Raw genomic sequence first — 22,588 nt, 5'->3', positions numbered from 1 at the left:
CATTGGCTCTCTTCCTCTTTGGGATGCCACAGTTGAACATTATGGCATCCAGATATGCCAGTGAGCTGAGAGTATAAGCTTGATTTGTTTGGACAATAAAAAAATAAAAGTTGCATTTAGATAATTAAACAAAATAACAGCAAAGCTATTTTGTACTGTTGCAATCTGTCCTTCCCTGTCCCAGTGCTGCATTTTCTTGTCTCCTGATCTACTGGAAACAAAGGCTGGAGTAAGCATCGTCAATCATTTCTTGGTTTTGCTTTGAAATATTAAATTTCTCTTCTAAATGTGGTTTCTAGTGGGTGTCAGCTGATGGGACAACACCCTACCACTGATGATGTGCAGCAAGTCAGCATGTGCCAGTTTGGGCTCAATTCAACCAAAAATAGAACTTCCAGAAACTTGCTGCTTATTTAGTCACTCAACACAAAATAACCGCAGTAGCAACCAGGGTGGTAAAATAATGTTTTATTCCATGAATGAACAAACACTACCATGCCACATCCTAAAGTTCTTTCTACAAAAGATTGTGGACAGAGCAGATTTTTACGTTTCTCAGTTCAAGTTCATTCCAGGCTCTCGAGCCTGTTCAGCGTAGCAAAATCTGGACACGCAGCATTCTCATGGTCTGTTTGGCATTTTGCCAGATAAAGCAGATTTACACCGTAGTTCTTGTTCACACAATGTCGATGCACTGTAAATTAAAGGAGATAATCCCAACCAAACTAGGTAATTCCTGTGGTTTATCAATATATTTTTTCATGATGGTCAAAGTACAACCAACATTCAAAGCTTAAAATAAAGGTAAGAAAAAAGACACACTAAAGAACACAATGGAAACATCATCATTGCTGTCAGGATGTGAGTTTACCCACAGTACTATGGAAAAAGTAGGAACCGGCATTGACATTCAAGCTGTTAAAACAAGAAAAGAAATTACATTAATTGTTATATTTCCAAGCTAGTGCTTCTAAGGAGTCCTGATCAGCAAAGAAGTGTTACCGCATGCATGTCGAACACAAGACTAATATTGGATTGGGGATCTGACAAAGAGCTGACTTACATTCCTTTATATACAACAAAATGAAATATACAGTATTAATACTGGCTGTACATTTGGTCAGAATATTTTACAAGGAGCGACACTGTCAAAATTCTTATGAAGCAGTACGTGGAAGTGGATGGAGGTTGGATTCCTTTCTGAAAGCTGAATGTTTTCACAAGAAGTTTTAAAAGTTGCTTTCCACTGCTCAAATGAACAGTTAGACCTTTAAAAACAAAAAATCATCCTTTTTTTTTTTCTTTTTTTTTTTCCTTTTATGGTTGTCCAAACTAGTGTGAACAGAAGAGATAATTAAATGTGTTTGGAATATGTTAATCATTGACCTGGACTAAAACTAAGCCACACACAGCATGTGCAATAAATTCCTGCACATTGTCTCTGTTTAAATGGCTTTATAAGATGATGTGTGAGGTCTCTGGTACAAATTCCTGTACCACAGTCTCACCTAGCTGTTCCCTAGCAGGTCACCAACCATTTGTTCCAACTCTAAAGAAAGAGAAAGAATAATCACAACTGTCGCATATTTTTCTACATCGCAATAAAAAATATCTCAAGGTAAGCTGATTTAGCTTATTTATGTGCATATTTTTCAAGGCTGCCAAAGAAAATACTCAATCTTGCTGGCAAGAGCTATTTTGGGAACCCAAGAGTGAGTTTTTCTTTGCTTTATTCCAATAGATTTTTTTTAATATCTGGGTAGCTCAAGTCCTATTGCCTCATTAGACCCCTGAGGTCTAGAGTGAATTGGTTAATTTGTTTTATGTTTTTTCCCCATCCAGAACAAGCTGAGAAGCTAATAAGGTGAGCATGAGACCCAATGAACAACAGAAGTAAAAGCCATACAGAATTAACAGAATAATTACAGGAAGGTAAAGATCAGTGTAACTATAGTGATATTTTGCACAATTGGGTTTGTGCATCCTGTAGCAATGACAAACCTCCTGAAGATGGAAAAGAGCAGGCAAGTGTATGAATCTGTATCTTTTAAAATAATGGTGCTATAATCTCCATTTATTAAATTAGATTTTTTGTTCTGACACAGTGTGATTGCTAACTATAGTAACCTTAATGTGGATGATGGATTTCACTGCTACTGCTTGACTGCTTGACTGCAAAGAGACATCAGATCTTCCAGTCCTCAAAGTGGTTTCTTGGGGTGTTCCTTCAAGTTCAACGTCTTACCATTTTCACTGTAGAAGTCATTTTGTGGCAAAAAAAAAAAAAAAAAAAAAAAAAAGAGACAGAAAAAAAGAAAAAAAAAAACAACCAAAGAAAAAGAAGATGTTGGTTGTGATGGATTTATTTCAGACAGCAGTTTCTGCTGAGTTCACCATGCTTAATGTTCTTCCATTTAGGAAGGAGTTGCTGTCAAGTAAAGCAGAGGAGCTGCTTTCAGTTTTTTTTATTATTTTTTTTTTAAATACATGCTAACAACATCTCTTTTTTCAGGAAAATCCAGTTGCATATTGTCAGAGAGATCTGCCTTGTGCTTAGCACGGACAAGTAGGGTTAATCATCTTCCTCCTCTTCTTTCAGTGGGGCTAGTGGGAGTTTGTCTGGAACCTGGAAACACTCCACAAAGAAGTTGACAATGGACTGGTACAAGTGCTGCTCAAAGGCTGCATTGCTGAAGTAATGGCTTTGATCAGGGTAAATCTGCAAAAAAACCAGGTAAATACACACTTTTCAGAGCTGAAAGTCTCAGGACTGACCACCCAGACCTGCAGCTTGAGCTGCAAACACACTGCATCTCCTCAGCACCATAGGGCTTCCCATGGATGCTCGTGAGCCCAGGGAAATTTGGGCATCAAAGAGCTCTGAGTGCAGACTGGCATCTTCTTCACAAGGAACCTTTTTGAGGTAGAGGATTTTCCATTTAACTCTGTCCTGAACAGGTTCAGTCTAAGAAGAACCAGCCCACACTTTCCTTGTGAAAACCAAAAAATGTGCAGTTTTGGAGAGAAATGGCATTAGGTTATACTGACTAAAATGAGGGCTTTAAAGCAAAAATTTAATAAATATTGCTGGAGAAGTTATTAAATTGAAAAAAAAAATAGTGAAGCCAGAAATTAAATAGTTTAAAATCAACTTATCAATAAAGTGGAGCAGGTAACTTGAAGAGGATCATAAGGGGTTGTCTAGGCAGGGATGCCAGGGTGGGTTCATTTTCAAAGATTTAATGGCTTAGACATGAACCATTCAGCAAAACAGAGATATAATTTTATGGAAAGTGGAGCTGTGCCATTCACAGTGGGATATCAGATCTAGGTGACATATATATTTGTAACTTTTCTGGCTGATTTAATTTAAAACCCTGTTTCCCTGAAAGTCATCCTGAATTTGTTCTTTTCCCAAAAAAAGTCAACATGCATAAATTCCTTAGGGATATGTCCCTCACAACCTAATTCACTGTAATTCAATAATTGCTCTACAACTGTTCAGACCAAAACACTGATGTCATTTAAGCATGGGGCTAATAAAAACCTGTTATATGCTGGTGCTACTTCTACTGCCAGCCTGAGTTTGCAAGTGGTTTTTCAAACCTTGCTTCATAACAGCAGCTTGAGTTCAAATATGGAAATAACTGTTCAAATAGGAAGAAAAGAAACATATACTGTACCTGCAAGCTGTAATTAGCCTTTGCCCTAATTAGGTGTGTGATAAGGTCTGTAGTATGCTGAAAATGGATTTTTTCTGTAAAAACAGATTGCAATCATTAAAGAGACAAATTTAATTAACAAAAATCAAAGCTATCACAAACACAGAATGAGCTCAAATGATTGCCTAACTTACCATCAGCAGTAGCATGAATGATCAAAAATGTCTGGTCCTTTAGTAATGAGACTCTGTGTGATAATTTGCTGATCTGTGAAGGTAAAGGTTGCAATAAGATTAAAATACTTGCTAGAAATTAGCAATTTATATGGAGGCAATAGAAGTGCTTATTTCCATTTAATACTTTATCACCAGGATAACAAGCAGACAGCAGCACAGCATATTCTCCTGGCTACTTATATAAATCCAGAGGTAAAATAGGTCCCTACCCTGTGCTGGCAGGGCAGTGTCAGCAGCAGGAAAATGTCAGAGACCCTCCTCTGTTCTGATAATGTTCAATAAAAGCCTGAACTGTAGAATACATGGAAAATATCAAAGTGAATAAAAAACACTGATGAAAAGTGTGCCCAGGTGCCTATGCCTAATAACAATTCATACATCTGGAGGGACTTTGGTGTGTTTTGAAAGTCAACTTCAATGAGTTTTGACAGCCTGGGGGATGATCTGATATGAAATTCAAGTGTCCACTGTTGAGAACACCTTTGCCCTCAGCAGTCTTTCAGATGCACAAGGGAATATAAATACAAACAATTTCTAAAATAAAAAAAAAGCTCTCACACTAATGTAGAGATTATGAGTGTGAAGTTTGAGAGACAATGAACTCACAGTTTAGGTAGCCAGGATAAATCTTCCCTTGTGAGGGCACAGGGTGGTATCTGCTTTCTCTGTGAGAACAGTGCCAGACCTTTGCTACCTTCACATCTTCTGGCTGGAGACAAGGCTTAGAAGCTGAACTAGATTTTCTCTGTAACAAATTTTGTTTGTGTGACTATTCTTTATCTGGTTTTGCTTCCATGTAATTTCAGCACAGGATCCAACTGATCCCATCATGTGTATTAAGCAATGTCTTTATTAACTGGGTGTTGTGTTTCCTTTTCCATGTCCTGCTCAGTTCTGGCACAGAGTTCTGCCTCTCTGAAATACCACAAAGTTTGAGAAAGTCAAGCTGAGTTTCACTTGAATTTGTTTGTCTCAGAGAGAATCAAAGTGGCAAGACCATTGGCAAGAACTTTCAAGGAGGTCGTGACACTGTGTCCTCTTGGGCACATTTGAGTCACTCAGCTCCTTCAATCTCTAAAACTATATTTACCCAATTTAGAGAGGCAGATACAAGGGCGAATCAATAAAAACTTTATCCATGATTACTATTAAGACAAGAAAAGCAGTAAGCAGGCTGAAGGACACCTTCAGAGCTTCACTAGTGAGTCGTGAGTCCCTCTTGCACAACCTTGCTTCCTCCCCAAAGGAGAGCACATGGAGGGAGAGTTAAGACTCAGTTCACATTTTATCAGGGAAATCCAGTGTCCATGCAGTTACCTCATATGCTCTGTTATCAACCCCGTGCAAGCCCAAGTATCTTTCAGAAAAGGCTGAAGCTTGAAGAGAAAAAAAGAAAATATCACTTTCAGTCATGAATACACTGATGCTTCTGAGTCAAATACGGCAAATGCTAAAAAGCACCTTATTTTCTAACATGGCCTTATTATAGAGGATGCATTTCTAAAAGTTTTTGAAAATGCACTAAGGATATATGTGACACCACAGTCTGTCTTTATCACCATGTATTTCTGGTCTCTAAATAAGTCACAGAAAAACCTTTTTTTTCCTTTCTTTGTTAATGCAACTGAGATAGAAGAGTTCTATCATGTTGTGTCCCTTTCTCCTTTCACACAGGGCCTTCTCCATCAGCAGCAAGTTTCTTTTGGTCTCAGGGAAAACTGTACAGCTCCTGAAGTCTGGCTGGACACCACTGACTTCCCTGGCAGCCCCTGATTTTCACTGGCACTAAGTGCAAAGGGAACTGCTATCCCTGAGAGAAAGGACCACCATGTGCTGTGGTCAGAGGCAGGATGGGCTGGGCAGACTGGACCTCAGCTTGCATGGATGGGTGCCCCAGGCAGCAAGGAAGCATGTCCAAGGCAGTGGGGGTGGTTGGTGGCAAAGGCTGGAGGGGTTTAAAGACAATTCTACTTTATTTAAAAGTAGCAATAATGTGATTTGATTACTCTGATTACCATGGCTGGTCCCATTGGTGCCAGCTAAACTGCTTTAATGGGGAAAAAGTGTTTATGGCTACTCCTAAAAAGACACAGAATATAAAATAAGAAGGGTCTTGGGAAAGAAAGATGGCAAGTGGGAAAGAATAAGGAAGAAATATAATCTGTGGTCAGCAGGAGGGTCTGTGGACTGGGGAAGGGATTTACCATATAGTCTGAAGTCTGTCACTGGGGAAAGAGCAGCTCCACAAGCGAACACCTGGTTGTCTTCACCAGCTGGAAGCATGTAAGTGCTCAGGTAACCACCATAATCCTGGAACAGAAATGGGACAGGGGCATCACTGTTCCTGCTGGGAGGCACTGCTGCTTTTGGGTACAGAAACAGGGCAGCTGAGACATTGCAGCAAATGCTTGGCCATTACAGAGCCTTTAACACCTTGCCCTTGAAAACCACAAACCAAGGGACAGCTCCCTTGTTGTGACATTCACATTCTCTGAACAGAGACATAATTCTGTCCCTCAGGAGAAGCACAGAGAGAAGAAGAGAAAACAATCTTTATCTCTGCTCCTTTGTTTTGCCCATGTGGAATGTGGTGTGGAGATTGTTTACCTGCAGTGATTGCTGGGTTGGGTTCTGGTGAAGGTTGTTTGGGTTCAGTGACCAATGGATCCAGCTGTGGCTCGGGCTCTCAGCACAGAGTCACGAGTTTGTTAGATAGGTAAGTTAGAAGTAAGTATGTAGAATAGGATAGCATCCCTTTAAATAGTATATTAATGTAATATAGTATAGTTTTAATAAAGCTATCCTTCAGCCTTCTGATCTGGAGCCAGACACCCTGAGTCTGACTCCCCTGAGTCAGGGTCTGCTGCACTTTTTACTATACTTATATTTTTTACTATACCTGGTGACATGGCTGGCACCCTCCTGAAGGCAGGAGGGTAGTGTGCCCAAGAGCTGTCCCTTTTCATCTCACTTTATGGCTGTAGCTCTAACCAGATACGTTAATTCTCCAATATGTTTACCCCAGACTTTCTCTACTTAAAATGAGCATCACAATTTCAGCGTCTGCTGCCAGCCTGTTAACAATTCCCTGCAGAGATGCTGCTCTATGTGCAGCTCTCCTCGCCCACTCCAAGCCCTTGTCTCCCAAGTAAACAATTTCTACTTGCAGTCCCACTCTCATCTCAAACTGTGTGTACTTTACAGTGGCTGTTTCTCAGCCAGGCACACACAGCAAATCAGCCTCCAAAATCCACAGGGTTGTTGTACACATGAGTTAGATGTACCCATGATCCCACATGCTTTAGGAGACAAGGTGAAAACGAAATAAAAGTTTGCAATGGGAAAAAATAATGAACTATCTGATGATGTTTTCTGAGCAACAGTCACTTTTTGCACTTGGGAGTTAATTTAAGAGAAGTCATTGCTGAAATAAAAGCCTCCATCTTTAACATCACTGAGCAAGGTGCAAGCTATCCGAAAAATAAATAATAATAAAAAAATCACCACTAACATTCAATTAGTCAGGGTTTAACTCAGCTGTTTAGCCATATCAGCCAGCTGGGACAGCACAGAGGAGCAATGTCAGAACATTACCTTCCCAAACACACCAACTCTCGTTTTATCAATGAAATGCTCCTGCAGCATTGTCCTAGAACAAGAGAGAGGAAAAGCAATGGGTTAAAAATATTTTTCCCTTCAAGAGCAAAACCAGTGTGATTTTAATCAGCTTTAAATTAAACTGTCCCCAGGAAAAAAATCATAGAATGGTTTGAGTTGAAAGGGACCTTAAAGCTCATCCAGTTCTACTTCTCTGCTATGGGCAAGGACACCTTCCACTATCCCAGGTCACTCCAAGCCCCATCCAACCTGACCTTGAATACTTCTAGGGATGGGACAACCACAGCTTCTCTGGGCACCCTGTGACATTTCTCACACCCTCTCAATTAAGATTTTCTTCCCAATATCTAATCTAAACCTGCCCCTTTTCAGTTTAAAGCCCTTTCCTCTTGATGCAGACAATCTAAATCAGGTGAAGCTGCTTTCACACGAATCTCTCTGATTTAATCTTGCAACCTCATGTGTTGGATTTGACCAAGCAATAGCAACAAATAACCTGCACTACTTCTGGAAGCTATTGCACAGCTATTGCAATACTCTGAAAGTGGTTTTAACGTGATTATGAACAGAATAAATCTAACAATATGACAGGACTTGACATTTAGGGTTTTGCCCTGGTTATTCTGTTTAAAAAGTTTAAGGATTTAAAGATGGATTTTTTTTCCAACTACCAGGCAAGCAAAAGATTAATGTAGGAACAGATATTCAAGCTTACTTGTTTGTAGCTGTATGACTGTACAGAGCTAAAAATAAATAGGCTTTGAACATGTGATACAGATAAGTGTGCTCTAATTTAGCTCTGTTTAAGGCTTGTTTTTCTCCCTTCACTCTGGTTGACATGAGCTCCCATGTACAACATCATCCCTCCCTCCCTTCCCCTCTCCCTGCTCTACCCCACACACCATTAACGCAACCAGGACTAACGAGTCTTGGGTTAATTATCATAATGAATTAATTTCTTCAATGACAGTGCCATTTACCGGACAGCTTCCAGCTGATCCTTCTCTTCCAGAAGGCCCAGCCTCCTCTTGACCTCGTGCAGTAACTTGGCGCCCTGGAAGCCGCTGCCGCGCCCGTCGAACTTGAGCACGATGGCGCTGTGGGAGCTGACCATGACGCTCTCCCACGACACCTCGAACCTCTCCGTGACACTCTGGCTGCCAGGTGTTCCATCTCTGGAACAGAAACGGACATTGAGGAAAGGCAACAACACCAAACACCCCCCCAGAGCTGTGGGATTGCCGTGGGATGGGCACCCACAGCCCTGTCGGGCAGGGCAAAGGAAGACAGGATTCTGCAAGGATGGCGTGCAGGAGGTGATTGTGTGGGATGGGTTTTGAGGCTGGGTGGAAGCTGCAGGTTGGATCTGCCTCCCTCTGTGCACAGCAGGCTCTAAGCTGAGGTTTGAACCACACCAGCAAGCACATCTCTAACTGGTCAGGATTCCTGCCGTGAGTAACCAGGTATCAGTTGAGTTGTCCCCTTTTTATGCCCACTCTAATGTATATCTATTTCCTACATTCCCCAAAGCTCTTTTTAAATTTCTGCTGAAGTGGTTCTGCTTCACACAAGTACAGAGGGAAAGGACTTTTTGGAAGTTAGAAAAAACAGCTTAATTATGTCCAGTTTGGCCCAAAATTGGTGAGAAGGGAAAAGGAGTGGGCAAGACCTCCTCTTCACCTTTCTGCTTAGGGTCTGATCCTGTACAGGGGAACTATCTTGAGAAATACAGACTCAACTTCATCCAGGCAGCTCAGAAAAAACAAGGGATGATGATGATAACTTTAAGCAATATCTTTAGGCTGGGATTACTGTAGAGCCACTGTCATTTTTATCCACTTTTTTGTCCTTTTTGGGGTTCTCAGAGAGGCTAGGCCCTTCACTGCAGGACTTTAATGCACAAGTGACTCCATCATTTGCATTTATCCAAGCGAGACCCCAGCCCACCCAGCTCCAGAGGCAGCCTAATCAAGTGCTGGGTGCTTGGTAAGAACCAATTTTCCTCGAGCACTTTGGTAATGAAGCATGTTTTCTCCACTGTAATTAATTCCATGATGAAACAACACGCTCCCTGCAGGGGCTTTGTCCTTCATGGAGAGCTGTGCAGGGTGGCACAGGCCTTCACCAGGCATTCATCCCTCCTGCATGAGGCTTTTCCCTCATGGGCTGTTCCCTGGCAGGCAGCAGGGGATGCACTGGGATGCAGCCAGGGCCAGACACGTTCTTCCAAGGTCAGTGAATTCTCTCCCGCAGTTTCTTTCCAAATTGCCAAAAAACCCCACTCAGTAATGTGTATTATTATTACTAAATGTTGCATAAAGAAATACCCATCTGCTCTGCCTGCCAGGAGGAAAACCTACCTATTTAATATAAATGCAAACTTTGTGGAGATATTCAAAGGTTTCCAGCTCTCTCTTTAGTGTAACTTCAGCCAACACCAGCACTTAAAAGGGAATGATTTCTGCATGAGGGCACCTAAAATTTAAGCTCTAGTAAGCCTGACTGAACTCCACTCTAAAATTACCTGTTAATCACAGGGTGGGTGCCCTAAGCACTGGGACAGGAAGCCAAAATACATCTTGTGTTCCTCCTCCTCCCATTTCTGCCCCACAAGTGATTGACGTGTGCATGAAATGCCTTCACAAAATCACAAGTTTACTCTGCAGCATTTCAAAAGGGTGCCCTCCTGAGAGCTGAAAACCTTGGCTCAAAGATGGGAAAGAAGGGATGCACATCTGGCCTCTCTCAGCTGTGAAGTGAGATGGGGTAGGAACCAATGTTCTGGACTCTGGCATTCCTTGTACAAAACATATCTTAAAAGTTTCTGATCATGGCCAAGGTTTCCAAGCTGCCCTGATGATGCAGACAGAAAGAAAGGACAAGAGAGAACTTACACAACCAGAAGCAAGGGGTAGTGAGCGGTGTCTGCAAAGGTTGCTGGCTTTAAGATCTGCATTGGCAATCCTAAGCAAAAAAAGAAAAATAACAACATGTCTTTGATGTGGGAATGCTGACATGATTCCAAAAGATTTTTCTGGTGTTCTGGCCACAGATAAGTAGGATCAAAATGGCATTTCTTCAGAGGCTGTGGCAAATATCACCTTAGAAACACAGATGCTGCCAAAGAAAAGACCCATATTGTGATAGCTGAGGTGACAAGAAATGTAAATGGGGAGTACAGTGCGAGCTGCTCAGTCATGCATCACTTTTACAGCGTTCAGTTAACATCTGTCAATAGCTACAATTTTCCTTTTTTGGCAGCTGGATGAGTGACGCAGACAGAAATCAATATTTCAGGGCAGCAGAGAAGGAGGAAAATGGGCAATGAAATGGTAATTTAAAACCCAATTAAGTATGGTGGCTGGGGCAGAGAAATTGAATTATTTTGCTATAATGGTGTCAGACAGAGGGAGAAGCAAGTAGGAGAAACAATCCTAACTTCCAAAGGGTTAAATTTTGTTTTAAACAGGAGGGGAAGGTGCTGAAGCCCAAGTTACACTGGTATGGAACCAATGTAAAGGAGGGGTGTGATCACTAAAGCATCTTTTAACTGAATGTCATTCCTGTGGCTTTGTATCTGTACCCAAAATTGCCTCCATAAAAACACTCTCTGCATCAATGAAAGCACATTTAGTTTTGAAATGTTAACTACAATCTAGATTAACAAAGGCTCAGCAATTAAATCAGTATTAGGAGCATTTTCAGTAGATTAATACACAGATTAGCAGCATGGCTTAAGTGGTTTGCTTTGCAATCCTTGCCTGACACTCTGCCTAATTAGTTATTCCATCTGAATGCTAATAGCTGCAAATTGGATCAATGGCCCAGGGACAGCCAAAAAGGCCATCACTTGACTTTAAATATTACAAAGTGCTATGTGCAGTGTTCTCAAGGCTGCTTAGCCCAAAGCTTTGGAAACACAGGGATGGCCAGTTTGCATTTATTACACACAAGTATATTTTTGGTTAAATGAGAAGAATTGCAATGAGGCCTGCATTTAAAAAATTTACTATCAAGTTGAGTTATCCCTAATAAACTGCCAGTCTCACGTGAGTTTGCTCATGGTGGGAAATATTGGTTCTTTATCCATCCTTTCCTGTCCATAAAACTTGGAAGTGCATGTCTGTTCCTGTTATTTTATGCACTGGTTTATGTTCCTTATGCCCATGTGGCAAACAGAACATTTTAGGGCCATTGTTATCCTTTTCAAATGGCAACCATCTCTCAGCCTTTGCTTCACATTTTATAACATCTGGAAATGGCTGCAATCAGTAACCTGCTCCCAGCACAGCTTGCTGCTTTCACTTCACTGCCTGTGGCCTGAGAAATGCAAACCTTCCTGGCATGGGAAACATCATGGGCCACACTTTGAACCCAGAGCCTTTGGGGTTTTGTTCTAGACTTGCCACCATACATGCAGGCTGGGATTTTGGAGAGCCTTTGTGCATTTCTGAATACGTGGGTTTTCCCCATATGGGGAAGGTATCTGCTAACAGCCAGAGGAGATGTTTTTTAGGTTGTTTCAGGTACAGCTATAGAGACAGGCTTACACTTTGGCTGTTTGCCACCAGTCTTTTCTCTCCCACTTTGGGATATATATATATATATATATATATATATATATATATACATATATCTGGGGAATTATTATACAACTGGTAGAAATAACACACCAGCTGCAGGTGCAAACTGCTCTAAGTGTCTGCTTTTTTTACTCCAGGTGAAATCTCCTTTGTCTTTCCTCATAAGTTTTATTTTTTAAATTTTTTTTTAACCCTCCCAAATCATGGATTTTTCAAGAATCCTGAGTGACTCCAAAGGGCAGTCATGCAAGAGTCATCTTCATTCACTGCAGCTCAGATTGTGCACAGCTGTAGGCAGCAAGCACACACATTATCCCACTCCAAACCCATTTCAAATGACACACACACACCCAGGGCAAATGCTTCAAACAATGGGGCACCCCACCATGTCATTTCCTAGAGTGGCTTTTTCTTCACTGAAAAAGTTTTAAGAGGAAAAAAAAGAACCCCAACCCTATAATTTTGCCTTTCTTCAGCTGAATTCTCATCAAATTCTGCCTCCCTAATAACCTCCTTATGTAGCACATTCCAGGAGAGTGCTTTGCAAACTGTGAGAGTTTATTGAGAGTCAAAGTCATTTTTCCTCCTGCCAGTCTAGCCAGGATGGCTCTATCATTTCACAGCTATAGCAGTAAAAGAGAAAAATAAGTGAGAAGAAAGGTGCTACTTACTGTAATCATCTATCTTGATTTCCATGTATTCTACCTTAGGCATTTGCCTGTCATTTACAGCCAGCTGCACATTTTCGTTTACCTCCAGCTCAAAAATTTCTGAAAGAAGGACAAGATCACAAAAACTTTTAGCACAGTTTGTGAAAAAAATGCATTTTAACATTTTACAGTCACCTTGATATATATAAAACAAGTTTCTTTACAAACAGATTTCTTTCTAGACCTCACAGATGTCTAATTCAGTTAAATCTTTGAAACCCCTTCCAAGTTCTGCATTGGCAAAAAGCTATAGTCCTGAAATCAGTGACATTCAGCTGATTTGCAGGAGGTGGGAAGGTGACCTGCTCTGTTGGGACACTACCATGGGTCCAGTCCGACATCCACTCACCATGCAAAGATAGATCTCAAATGAAGAGGTCCTCAAGGCTGTGTCCAAATTATACATAATAAATAGGAAGGGAAGGAGACTATGGAGGGCTTCAGCCAAAGTTGTACTGCTGTGCAAGATAAAATCCATGGGAAGGGAAGCCATGGGGACAGGAGAGTGGATAAAGCTCATACAAACCTGCAACACCAGGTTTTGCAGAAGTCTTGATTTTGGAATGTTTCAAAAATGTTTCATTTCGCTTGTGTGTCTGACCCAAAGACTGCTGGGTCTGAAATAGAGGATTCCTTCCTCCTTCCTGGGATTTAACCTTTATCCCCTCATCCTGGCCATGTGCTCTACCTGCTGAATTTCTAGAAAAAGCAGCCACCTCCAGCACCAGAAAGAATAAATCCTTCCCAGCTGGCAGGGAGGGGGTCCCTCTTTAGGGGACACTTCATGTTGTGTGTCTAACACGGTGGGAAGTGTCTCCCTGTGTGGGCAAAGATCCTGAGCCCCATGGAGGGGGGATTCAATATCTGGGGTGAGGGAATCCTGTCTAGGGAGTGCTCATTCCCCTGGCATCAGTCTGGGTGTGAACCAGGGGGATCCAGGGCATTATCTCTGCCACATAAACCCAAGGAGGGTGTGAGATTTCACATCACACTTTGTGTGTGTGTCACTGACTGTAACTTCCCTTTTGAGACACACTGATAAATAGATATGTAACCCCAGCTCCTCAAATAATACTTCTGGTACCTGATTATCCTGCTCTCGCTGCCCATCTCTGCTGGGCAGGCAGACAAAACCTTGCCCTTCCCAGTTAATATATTTCAGAGATCTTTCAGCAGCACTATATTGGTTCAGTGACTATTCACCCCGCTTCTGCAAAGCCTGGCTCTTTATCAAAGCCACAACCCCCACAAAAGTGGCAAAGCAACAGCCTATTACATTTAGTTAAATATTAAGATTCTCATTTAATTATGGCACACACAAGTAGCTTTATCAGCAGAAAGGGGCTTGCCACGTAGGGGAATTTAGTCAAGCCCTTTTATTTGTTCATATAATTGCATTCACAGAAAGCCAAGAAGACTGGGGAGGAAATAAAAAGATTGGCATATCTCCTAAAGGACTTTCCTTTTTGCTTTAGGACCACAGGGAGCTTGAGTCTGTGGAGTACAAATGGTCATTGCTTAATTAAATGTAAGCATTCTCTAATATTCAGTGCAACTCACTATTATCAGATTATTGCAGAATATAGAGGTAGACTCTCTTTTATAGAGCAATGGGCTCATATTAAATAATGAAATTCAGTAACATGCAACTGTCAGTTGCCCTTTATTCAAAAGCAAAAGAATGAGAGGGTAAAATAGAAAAGAACCAAGGGGAATGTTATTTGTATGCAGAAGATCCTGAATTTCAGTAGAGGATGTGTTCTGCACATGAGTAGATTGAGTTCTCTGTGTAATAGATACTTCCCATATGCATCTGTCAAAATAAAACTAGTCCTGGTGTGTTTTGTTTTGGTTTTTTAAGCCCTTAATTTACTGTTTCTGTTTTATATTGTCTGTCATTTTATTCACCTGAAAGTATTTTATAAAACTGTACAGGAGGGTATAACACCACTCATGAGAGCACTATCCCATGCTGGTATAGCCACTCAGACACCTTCCATGTCTACAGTAAAATTCAGGTGTTTTATTTAAAGTGGGGGAGGAAGAAAGTGACTTTGGAGCTGCAGGTCAGGGTGAAGAAACTCTCCTGGCCTTGTGGGCATCAGCTGGGCTGCTCTGGGGTTATCCTTGGACAGGGCACTGCCAACCTCGGGCTCTGCTGGGAAGAAGAACGACCTGACACTCCCTTGTGCCAAAAGCCTTTCCTGTGACACTCACCACCTTCAGTGGGAAATGAAGCAGGTCAGCATTTCACAGTAAATCCTTAGTATGAGTGCCAAATTTCTTTGTTTGCTCACTCTCTTTTCTTTTTTGCTTTCGGGACAATAGCATTGAGCTGCTGTAAATCCAGATAAACAAAACTTATACTTGATACACTGCCTTTGACTGTGTATAAAGCAGATAGAAATAGCTGGGCTAAATTCTTCATCCAACAAAATGTTGGGAGCAGATAAATCCTGGTTTCATGCAAGACTCAGTGCCACACTCCGCCAGAGTGGAACCCCTGAAACTCCACGGCTTTTTGGACTCTACATTGCCAGTCTGGTAAAGGCTATAGAGAGTGACAAATATTTTGAGGGAAGAAACCTCTTTTTGGAATAATTCCAGCTTTGTATTGATGCAAATCATTAGCATGACAAAGCTTTACCAAACAATAAGTGCTACAATCTCCATGGACAGATCAGGGAACCAGTCAGAGGCACCACTTGTGGGACTCACTCTGCATTATCTCTGATAATTCATATCAGAGTGACTTTATTAAAACCACAGATTAGGTTAAATATTTCTTATATTTATCTTATTTCTTATATATGGGATGCAAAACAAAATCAGAGGAAGACTAACAAAAAGAGAGATTTGAATTATGCATTTTTTTTGAGAAAGAGGATAACAAACATGCCCCAACCACTCTTTTCTCCCCAAACAGCAGCTGTTTGATGGCAGTACAACAGTTCTGCAAGTCCCTCTGCCTTGCACAAAACTTGCATTTAGGCAGAGTCTGGGGTCCCCAGGAGTGTAAGTTTAGCAAAAAGCAGCCACATCTCACTGTCCTGCCTGGCTGCTTTTCTCTGAAGAGTTGCAAAGCTCAAGCCCGTTCTTACTCTGTGCATCTGTTGTGTTGTGAACAGTCACCATCGGGACACGGGGACCTTGAAAAGGAGAAGAAAAGAACTTGGTTAAATTTCTGTCAAAACACACACAGACACACGTGAACCTGGTTTTGAATTCCATGGAGCTGAAGGCTCTTGAGACTCGCTTTTCATGCAAGAGTAATCTAAAAAGCAAATCACACTGGTGTTAGAAAGAGTTTATGACTAGATGACAGTACTGTAGACTCAAAGACATGTAAGGTTTCAAAGCTCTTTCCCAACAGACCACTAAATGCATCTTTCCCTAATTTGTAAACATTATAATTAGCACAAACACAATTAAATCACTTGCCTTTAAAATTATTCTAATGACACCCAAACATCACAGCACAAAGCATTTACATTTTGTATGCTGTGGATAAATATTGCTGTTTTGCATATTATTTTCTCTTAATGAATTAAACACCAGCTTGGCTCTCACACTAGAAAAGGCTACATATTCTGTCTTAAAATGCAACATTTGGGCATTGAATTCAGTCAGTGTTATACAAAGAGGATTATCATTACTATGCAGTGTACATGAGTGAGCCACACAATTCACTGCCCCAGGATGCTGCAGCATTCAGGACGCCACAATTTTGACCACAGGATGCTGTAGGGTGCTTTAGTCCTTAGCACAGTGATCGGGGTTCATCTTCTTGTTCAGAAAGCCATCAGGTGGCTGATTGATAGAAAAATGGGATGGTACATGAGATCAAGCTCATATTATGGTTGTCAGCTTCCTTCTCCCTGCTCTTCAGTTGTCATCCTGGACTGCTCTTGGACACAGGACACTGGGCCAAGGTGGGCTGACCCAGGACAGACACTCACAGTTGCTCCCATACCTGTTTGTAGGTTTTTCCTTGAGACTGACAGTACTGCTCAGGAGAGTGAAAGTAGCCCTGCAGTGATGAAATGGTGAATTCTCCACCTCAGAGACAGTGGATATCTTACTTTCCTTCCCTTTCCCCACAGTGTAATGTGGTAGAACAGCAGCAAGTGTGAGCAGCTGGGGCAATCAGTGTGCCCAGCAAGGATCCCAACGGTGGGGCCAGGAGGTTCCCATGCCATGTGCGTGGGAAGATCCCACAATGAGAGACCCATGGAATCATCTAGGTTGGAAAACACCTCTAAGATGATTGAGTCCAACCATTAACCCAGCACTGCCAAGCCCACCACTAAACCAGGTCCCTCCGTGCCACATTTACTTGTCTTTTAAATACTTCCAGGAGTGGCTCCACCACTTCCCTGGCTAGCCTGTTCCAATGCTTGGGAAACCTTTTAGAGAAAGGATTTTTCCTAATACTCAATCTAAATCTCCCCTGGTGAAACTTGAGGCCATTTCCTCTTGCCCTATCACTATTCCTTGGGAGGAGAGATCCATCCCACCTGGCTGCACCCTTCTTTCAGGAGGTTGTAGAGAGTGGAAAGATCTCCCTGAGTTTCTTCTTCTCTTAGACACCCCCAGCTCCCTCAGACAGGACTTTGGCTCCAGACCCTTCCCCAGCTCCATTGCCCTTCCCTGGACAGGTTCCAGCACCTCAGTGTCTTTCTTGTTGTGAGATACCCAAAACTGAACACTGAATATCAAAAAAAACAACGTTCTTTAAGCTTCAAAAGTAAGACAGCTTTAAGAGACCAACATTCCCTGAGATTTCAACCCTTTTAAGTTGCTTAAACCCTTTAACCTACAAGCAAATCCTGTGGGATCATCACTTGTGCAATGGTAATTTGTGTAGGGCTGGCTGAGAAAATTCCCCTGAAATGCTGTAATTGGGAGTGTTCACACAAACGGCAACAAAAACATGTTCCTGTGAGCCATTCACACTGGTTTGTTACATTAAATAAGTTCTTGAGAGCAAGAAAAGCTTTAAGGTGCTATAATTGTGTCAGTGGTTTTCCCTGTGCTGCCAAGAACTCACATCCCATTGCAGGTAGAGTGTTTCACCCAGACTTTACCTTTACAAAGAAAAGGCAGAAAATTATTTTATTTATAATTAAGCTGACTAATATGGCAGCCTGATTTTATTTCCTTGTAATTGACAATCTCCTCCTGTGACAATCTAATTTTTTTATTAGCACCGTTTTTTAACATGCAGGAAGGTGAATTATAACGCACTAAGGAAAACAGGTTTACTCACCAGGATTTAGCTGAATTTACCTTTCTTCTACTGATATACATTGATATGCTGACCATATTTATTTATAAACCTTCCCTGCTTTTCCCCTGCAGTCCCAGAAGCCAGACTGCTGGAAAAGCAGGCAAACCTAATAAATATGGGCATGATAAAATCATCACTGAAAAGAAAAGGAATCCTCCCAAATGGCTTCAGTTGGAACTGGAGCAGTCCTTTAATTAACATTGAAATGCCAACAAAAAGAAAAGGATAAAGAGAGAAATACAATTCATAGAATCCTTTTATTTTCTAACATAGTTTTCCTCCTTTTTTTTTTTTTTTGTTGTTGGCACTGAAAAAGCTGTGAGAAACTAATAAATAAAGAGAAATTCTAGTGTGTACTTTACAAAGTTGCATATGTTATATATTGTGCTAGTCTCTCTGTAACTACTTCTACTGTTATTGTGTCATCTCCCCAAATCAAAGTTTTTAAGCAAAGTCTTATATAAAGATATTCAGTTTGAGGTGATACGAAATTAAAAAAAAAATTAAAATTAACAAGTGTCCTTGAAAAAGTAGATTTTTGACTTGCCTAGTTTTTATTTTTTAACAAACAAGGAAAAATAATAAAGACAGAAAACTACGGAGTAGAATCATCTTAATATTAAATATTCTCAGTAATAACACTCCAGCTAGAGAATCCATTTCACTTGTGAGCAGGCTGAAAGTCATCAAGAAAATAAAAGTCACTTTCTTAGGAATGACATAAATTGCTTATTTCAGTGCCAGTTTTTAAAGTAAAACAACCCAGTTACATGCTAGACTGTGTCTTTTAATGCACGCACATCAGAAGTCTTTCAACACTCACAAGTTGAGTGCCTAATGCCTGACAGGGACAGAAAGAATTCCTTGAAAGGAGAATTGTATATTCATTAACTGCCTCCCCAGCTTTATTTTTAAACCTGTGTTGGTGTGACAGTCCCATTACACATGCCATCTGCTAAATGCCATCCACTGTCATGTGTGGATCTGAGAGGGAAACCTAATTTGTTCAATGAGCTGCTGGGAGCTGACAGAAGCAGGGCGAGGACATCCCCTGCTTGGTGTTTCCTTCCTCCAGAGCCCATCCAGAGGTGCTTTGATGGGGACTTCTGAACCCCAGCACGTTCTGCTGCTTCTGCCCTTTAATCTGCACTGATGATCCCCCTGTGTCTACCTGCCCTCCTCAGAAACCGTGTGAGTGCTCTGCCTCTTGCCCACAGAGATCCTGAGAGCATGGCAGCGGTGGCATTCTTGAAGGGTAAAACTCACTTGTGCTCCTTGAAGGGTAAAACACAAAGTACTTTGAGAAAGTAAAGCAGATACTGAGATTTTACCTGATTTGCAAAGTAAGAGAGACCCAGCTCATACCTTATAACCTCATGACCGTTCCCAAAATCAGGGGCAGGCCACTTTCTGCATGACAGGGTGAAGACGATGCTGCTGGATTTGTTGCTCTGGAGGGGTGGGTACAGGCAAGGCTGTGACACTCCCCAAGGTGTGGGACCAGGCACTGATGTTCCCTGACACCACATCCACAAAATTTTTAGAGTTGGCACCATACAGGGCCCTGCTATCCCTCTCTGCATCCCTGTGTTGAGTGGGATGGGGTTGAATGTCATTGCAGGCTCCACTCCCCTCTCCTGCCTCCAGCATTGTACCAGCAAACCCCAGCGTCCTGACAGAAGTTTGAATGATGTTTCTTTATTTATAGCTTCAAAGAAAGGAGAAAAATGATTGACAGAACTTCTGTGTATAGACACACCCTGTATATCACAGATAGCTGCATGGTTAATAATGCTGCACGAGACTCTAGTTACACGAATTAGGTTTTCAATTAATACAGCTGAAAGTCCGGGTTTGTCATAGGGCCTTTGACTTTAAAACCATTATTGTAATTATCCATGCAAGAAGTAAATTGAGCTATATTGCTATAATGACAACAGGCAAATTTATCACCCAGGAAATGCTACCCATCACAATCTGAATGGGCACAGAAGCTCAGTGCCTCAGTAATTTGATAAGAAAAAGCACTGGCCATGGTTTTTCATCAATTTTTAAGCAGCTTTTATTTCCAAGAGGGTTTTGCTTAAACATGAACAGAAAGAAGCAACTCTAGATATTTAGATTATAAGGTATACATTTGTAAAATAAAAATGGAAAATTATTTAACAGCCTTGAAGATAATATTTACCAGACACTTGTTTTGTAATACTTTTTTATATACCAGAGTATTCCTGATGTGTTCATGATCTAAACAGCATAGGGAATTATATCAGTTAATAGAACTTTAAAATGAAAGTAGTGATTATAAAAAGAATATGAAGGAAAATTGAAGAACAGTTAATAAAAATTATAGAAGTGTTTAAAAATGATAAAAAGAGGAATTGTCTTATTCTTCTCATCTATATTCTCAAAGGCTTCAATGTTGCAGATAAATTCAGACCAGAAGCTAAATTCACAGTGTGTAAACAATGAAAATTCAAATACTCTCTGCCAGCGCCACCAGCATATCTCTTAAGCACTGATGAATGATTTAAAAGAGCAGCTGCAAGCGATGGGAGCTGAAAGGGTCTGGCTCTGCACAAGTGAGATAATTGGCAACAGCCATCTCTGTGTACAGATTCCAGATCTCTTTATTTGCTAATCCATGAATTATTTATATGTGCCACATAAAGTTCATATGTTGGGGTGATATTATCAGCCTAATAAATAAAGACATGGGGAGCTCCGTGAACCACTGCTCACAATTAAAATATTTCCCCAATTTGCAGTATTTTCCAGCTGATGCTATGGACAGATGTTTGTGCTGTTTGCTTTGGCAACCTTGTTGATATAAACATCAAATAGATTTATGCTGCTATTCACCCTCCCCAAGGCATTTAATTTTTTAATCAAATCTTCACTTCCTCAAATGTAACTTGTCTTGTAAAATAATCAATCCTGGCTTGTTCTCGGGCAACCACTCTGATGGTACTGCTTGTCTCTGCCCTGTGTGATACTGGTAATAAATTTCATGCTTACTTTACGTGGAGCAGAAATAAATCTGGGTGCTCTGAGGCAGAATCAGTTAGCAGTGACTAGAGGGAAAATGAACAAGAGATTTGGTCTTAATTCCACTACACAGAACAGGCCTGATGGGTTCTTCAGAAGGTTGCTGGAGTGAATAAGCATGGTCAGGTCCCTTCCATGGGATTTTGAGAGGAAACAGCAGTGTGGGAAGCTGGGCTGGCACTGGCCAGCCCATCCCACTCTCTGCCCTGTGGTCACTAAAGGACATGGGGTCTTTGGGTCTGGGAAGATCTTCCCTTGCTGCTACAGGAAATTTTGTGTTACAAAAGTATTGACAAACACCGTCTAAATATAATCAAGTTTGCTGATATAATTCCTTCTGGTGTCTTGCTCTTCTGGTAGAAGCTGCTTCCAACTTGAAGCTGTACTGGCTGTCACTCCTGTTTACACCTTTTTGGTGTTGTTCCAACAATCTGTTTCCTACTAATCATGAGTATTTCCATTTTAGTCAGAGTAGTCATGTCTCCCCAAAAGCTCTCATCCAGTCATATAAATTAGATTATTTTGACTCCCTTTTGTAGGACAAAGTTGCTTTTCATCTTATTCTTTGATGCAAGAGTGTTTTACATTCTGTTCCTCCTTCCTGAACAGAAATGACCAGAATGCTGTTGAGGATGTCCTGATTGGTTTTTATAGTGAAACTGCTACTTGCCTATTCTATGGAAAATTCCTTGCCTGATCCATCCTAAAAGAGCATTCACCTTTTCCATGACCCCACAGCAGGTAGGCAGTTTGCAGACACCCAGTGGTCAGCATTCCGTGCCCAGGCACCCATCTGCTCTGCTGAGGCATTTATAACTTTTGAGCTTCAAACACAAGAAAAATTTTTGCCCTGAGTCACCATATGTCTAATCTTACTCTTTGTACTATTAATTTCTCCCAATCCAGCCCTGCAAGACATCCAGCTTCTCTAGTATTTATCTCTGCCTTCTGATGATGCTTATCAGCTTTGTGTCTTAGCAAATTCCACCAGTTTCATCCAGCTTTGGGTTCCCAGGCTGCCAGGGAACAATCTGGGAAAGGTCATTTCCCACACCAGCTCCTAATGAACCCTGCTCCTGATCTCCAATTAGCCTCTTACTCCTCTCCATCATAATCTACTTCCTGTTCCTTTTGCTGGTACTTAACCTTCGCTCACAGCTCTTTCACTAATCTCCCTCTTCTCCTTCTTAATTAATATCAGCCAATGAGGTGTCACATTGAGTGGGCTGAGCATTTCCTCCCTTTCATGAGGCTTTGGCTAAGGTTTTAAGAAGCATAATGCAATAATGTATGTGGATGGATCCAAAGAGGAACGTGGAAAATGTACAAACTCCAGGGCATGGAGCAGGTGTATAACCACTGTAGGGATAAGATCAGCTGTGAAAAGGAGGTAGGTTAGGAGAATTTGTTTGCAGAGTTCATGAACCTGATAGCTCCCTCC

At 41.3% G+C, this 22,588-nt stretch overlaps 1 protein-coding gene across 5 annotated transcripts in view; it reads right to left on the bottom strand.

The window, feature by feature from the left end:
* Positions 1-453: 453 nt before the first annotated feature.
* The window catches only part of DPP6 (dipeptidyl peptidase like 6), a 545,428-nt gene continuing 523,293 nt past the window's right edge, over positions 454-22,588 (bottom strand). For 3 of the 5 annotated variants that reach the window (XM_030264257.4, XM_030264258.4, XM_072925310.1), the window contains exons 17-26: positions 15,911-15,958; positions 12,771-12,869; positions 10,411-10,480; positions 8,497-8,691; positions 7,493-7,547; positions 6,103-6,208; positions 5,216-5,274; positions 3,857-3,929; positions 3,684-3,757; positions 2,275-2,719 (exon numbers count right to left, since the gene is read on the bottom strand). In XM_030264257.4, coding sequence (XP_030120117.3) covers positions 2,573-2,719; positions 3,684-3,757; positions 3,857-3,929; positions 5,216-5,274; positions 6,103-6,208; positions 7,493-7,547; positions 8,497-8,691; positions 10,411-10,480; positions 12,771-12,869; positions 15,911-15,958 — 926 coding nt within the window. In that variant the 3' untranslated portion in view covers positions 2,275-2,572. Of the gene's footprint in view, positions 2,720-3,683; positions 3,758-3,856; positions 3,930-5,215; positions 5,275-6,102; positions 6,209-7,492; positions 7,548-8,496; positions 8,692-10,410; positions 10,481-12,770; positions 12,870-15,910; positions 15,959-22,588 lie in introns of all 5 variants that reach the window. The other 2 variants (XM_002189663.7, XM_030264256.4) reach the window with 1 other exon arrangement.

This window comes from Taeniopygia guttata, chromosome 2, assembly GCF_048771995.1.
Source record: "Taeniopygia guttata chromosome 2, bTaeGut7.mat, whole genome shotgun sequence".
Taxonomy (NCBI): Eukaryota; Metazoa; Chordata; class Aves; order Passeriformes; family Estrildidae; genus Taeniopygia; species Taeniopygia guttata.
This window is presented reverse-complemented; position numbering and strand designations above follow the sequence as displayed.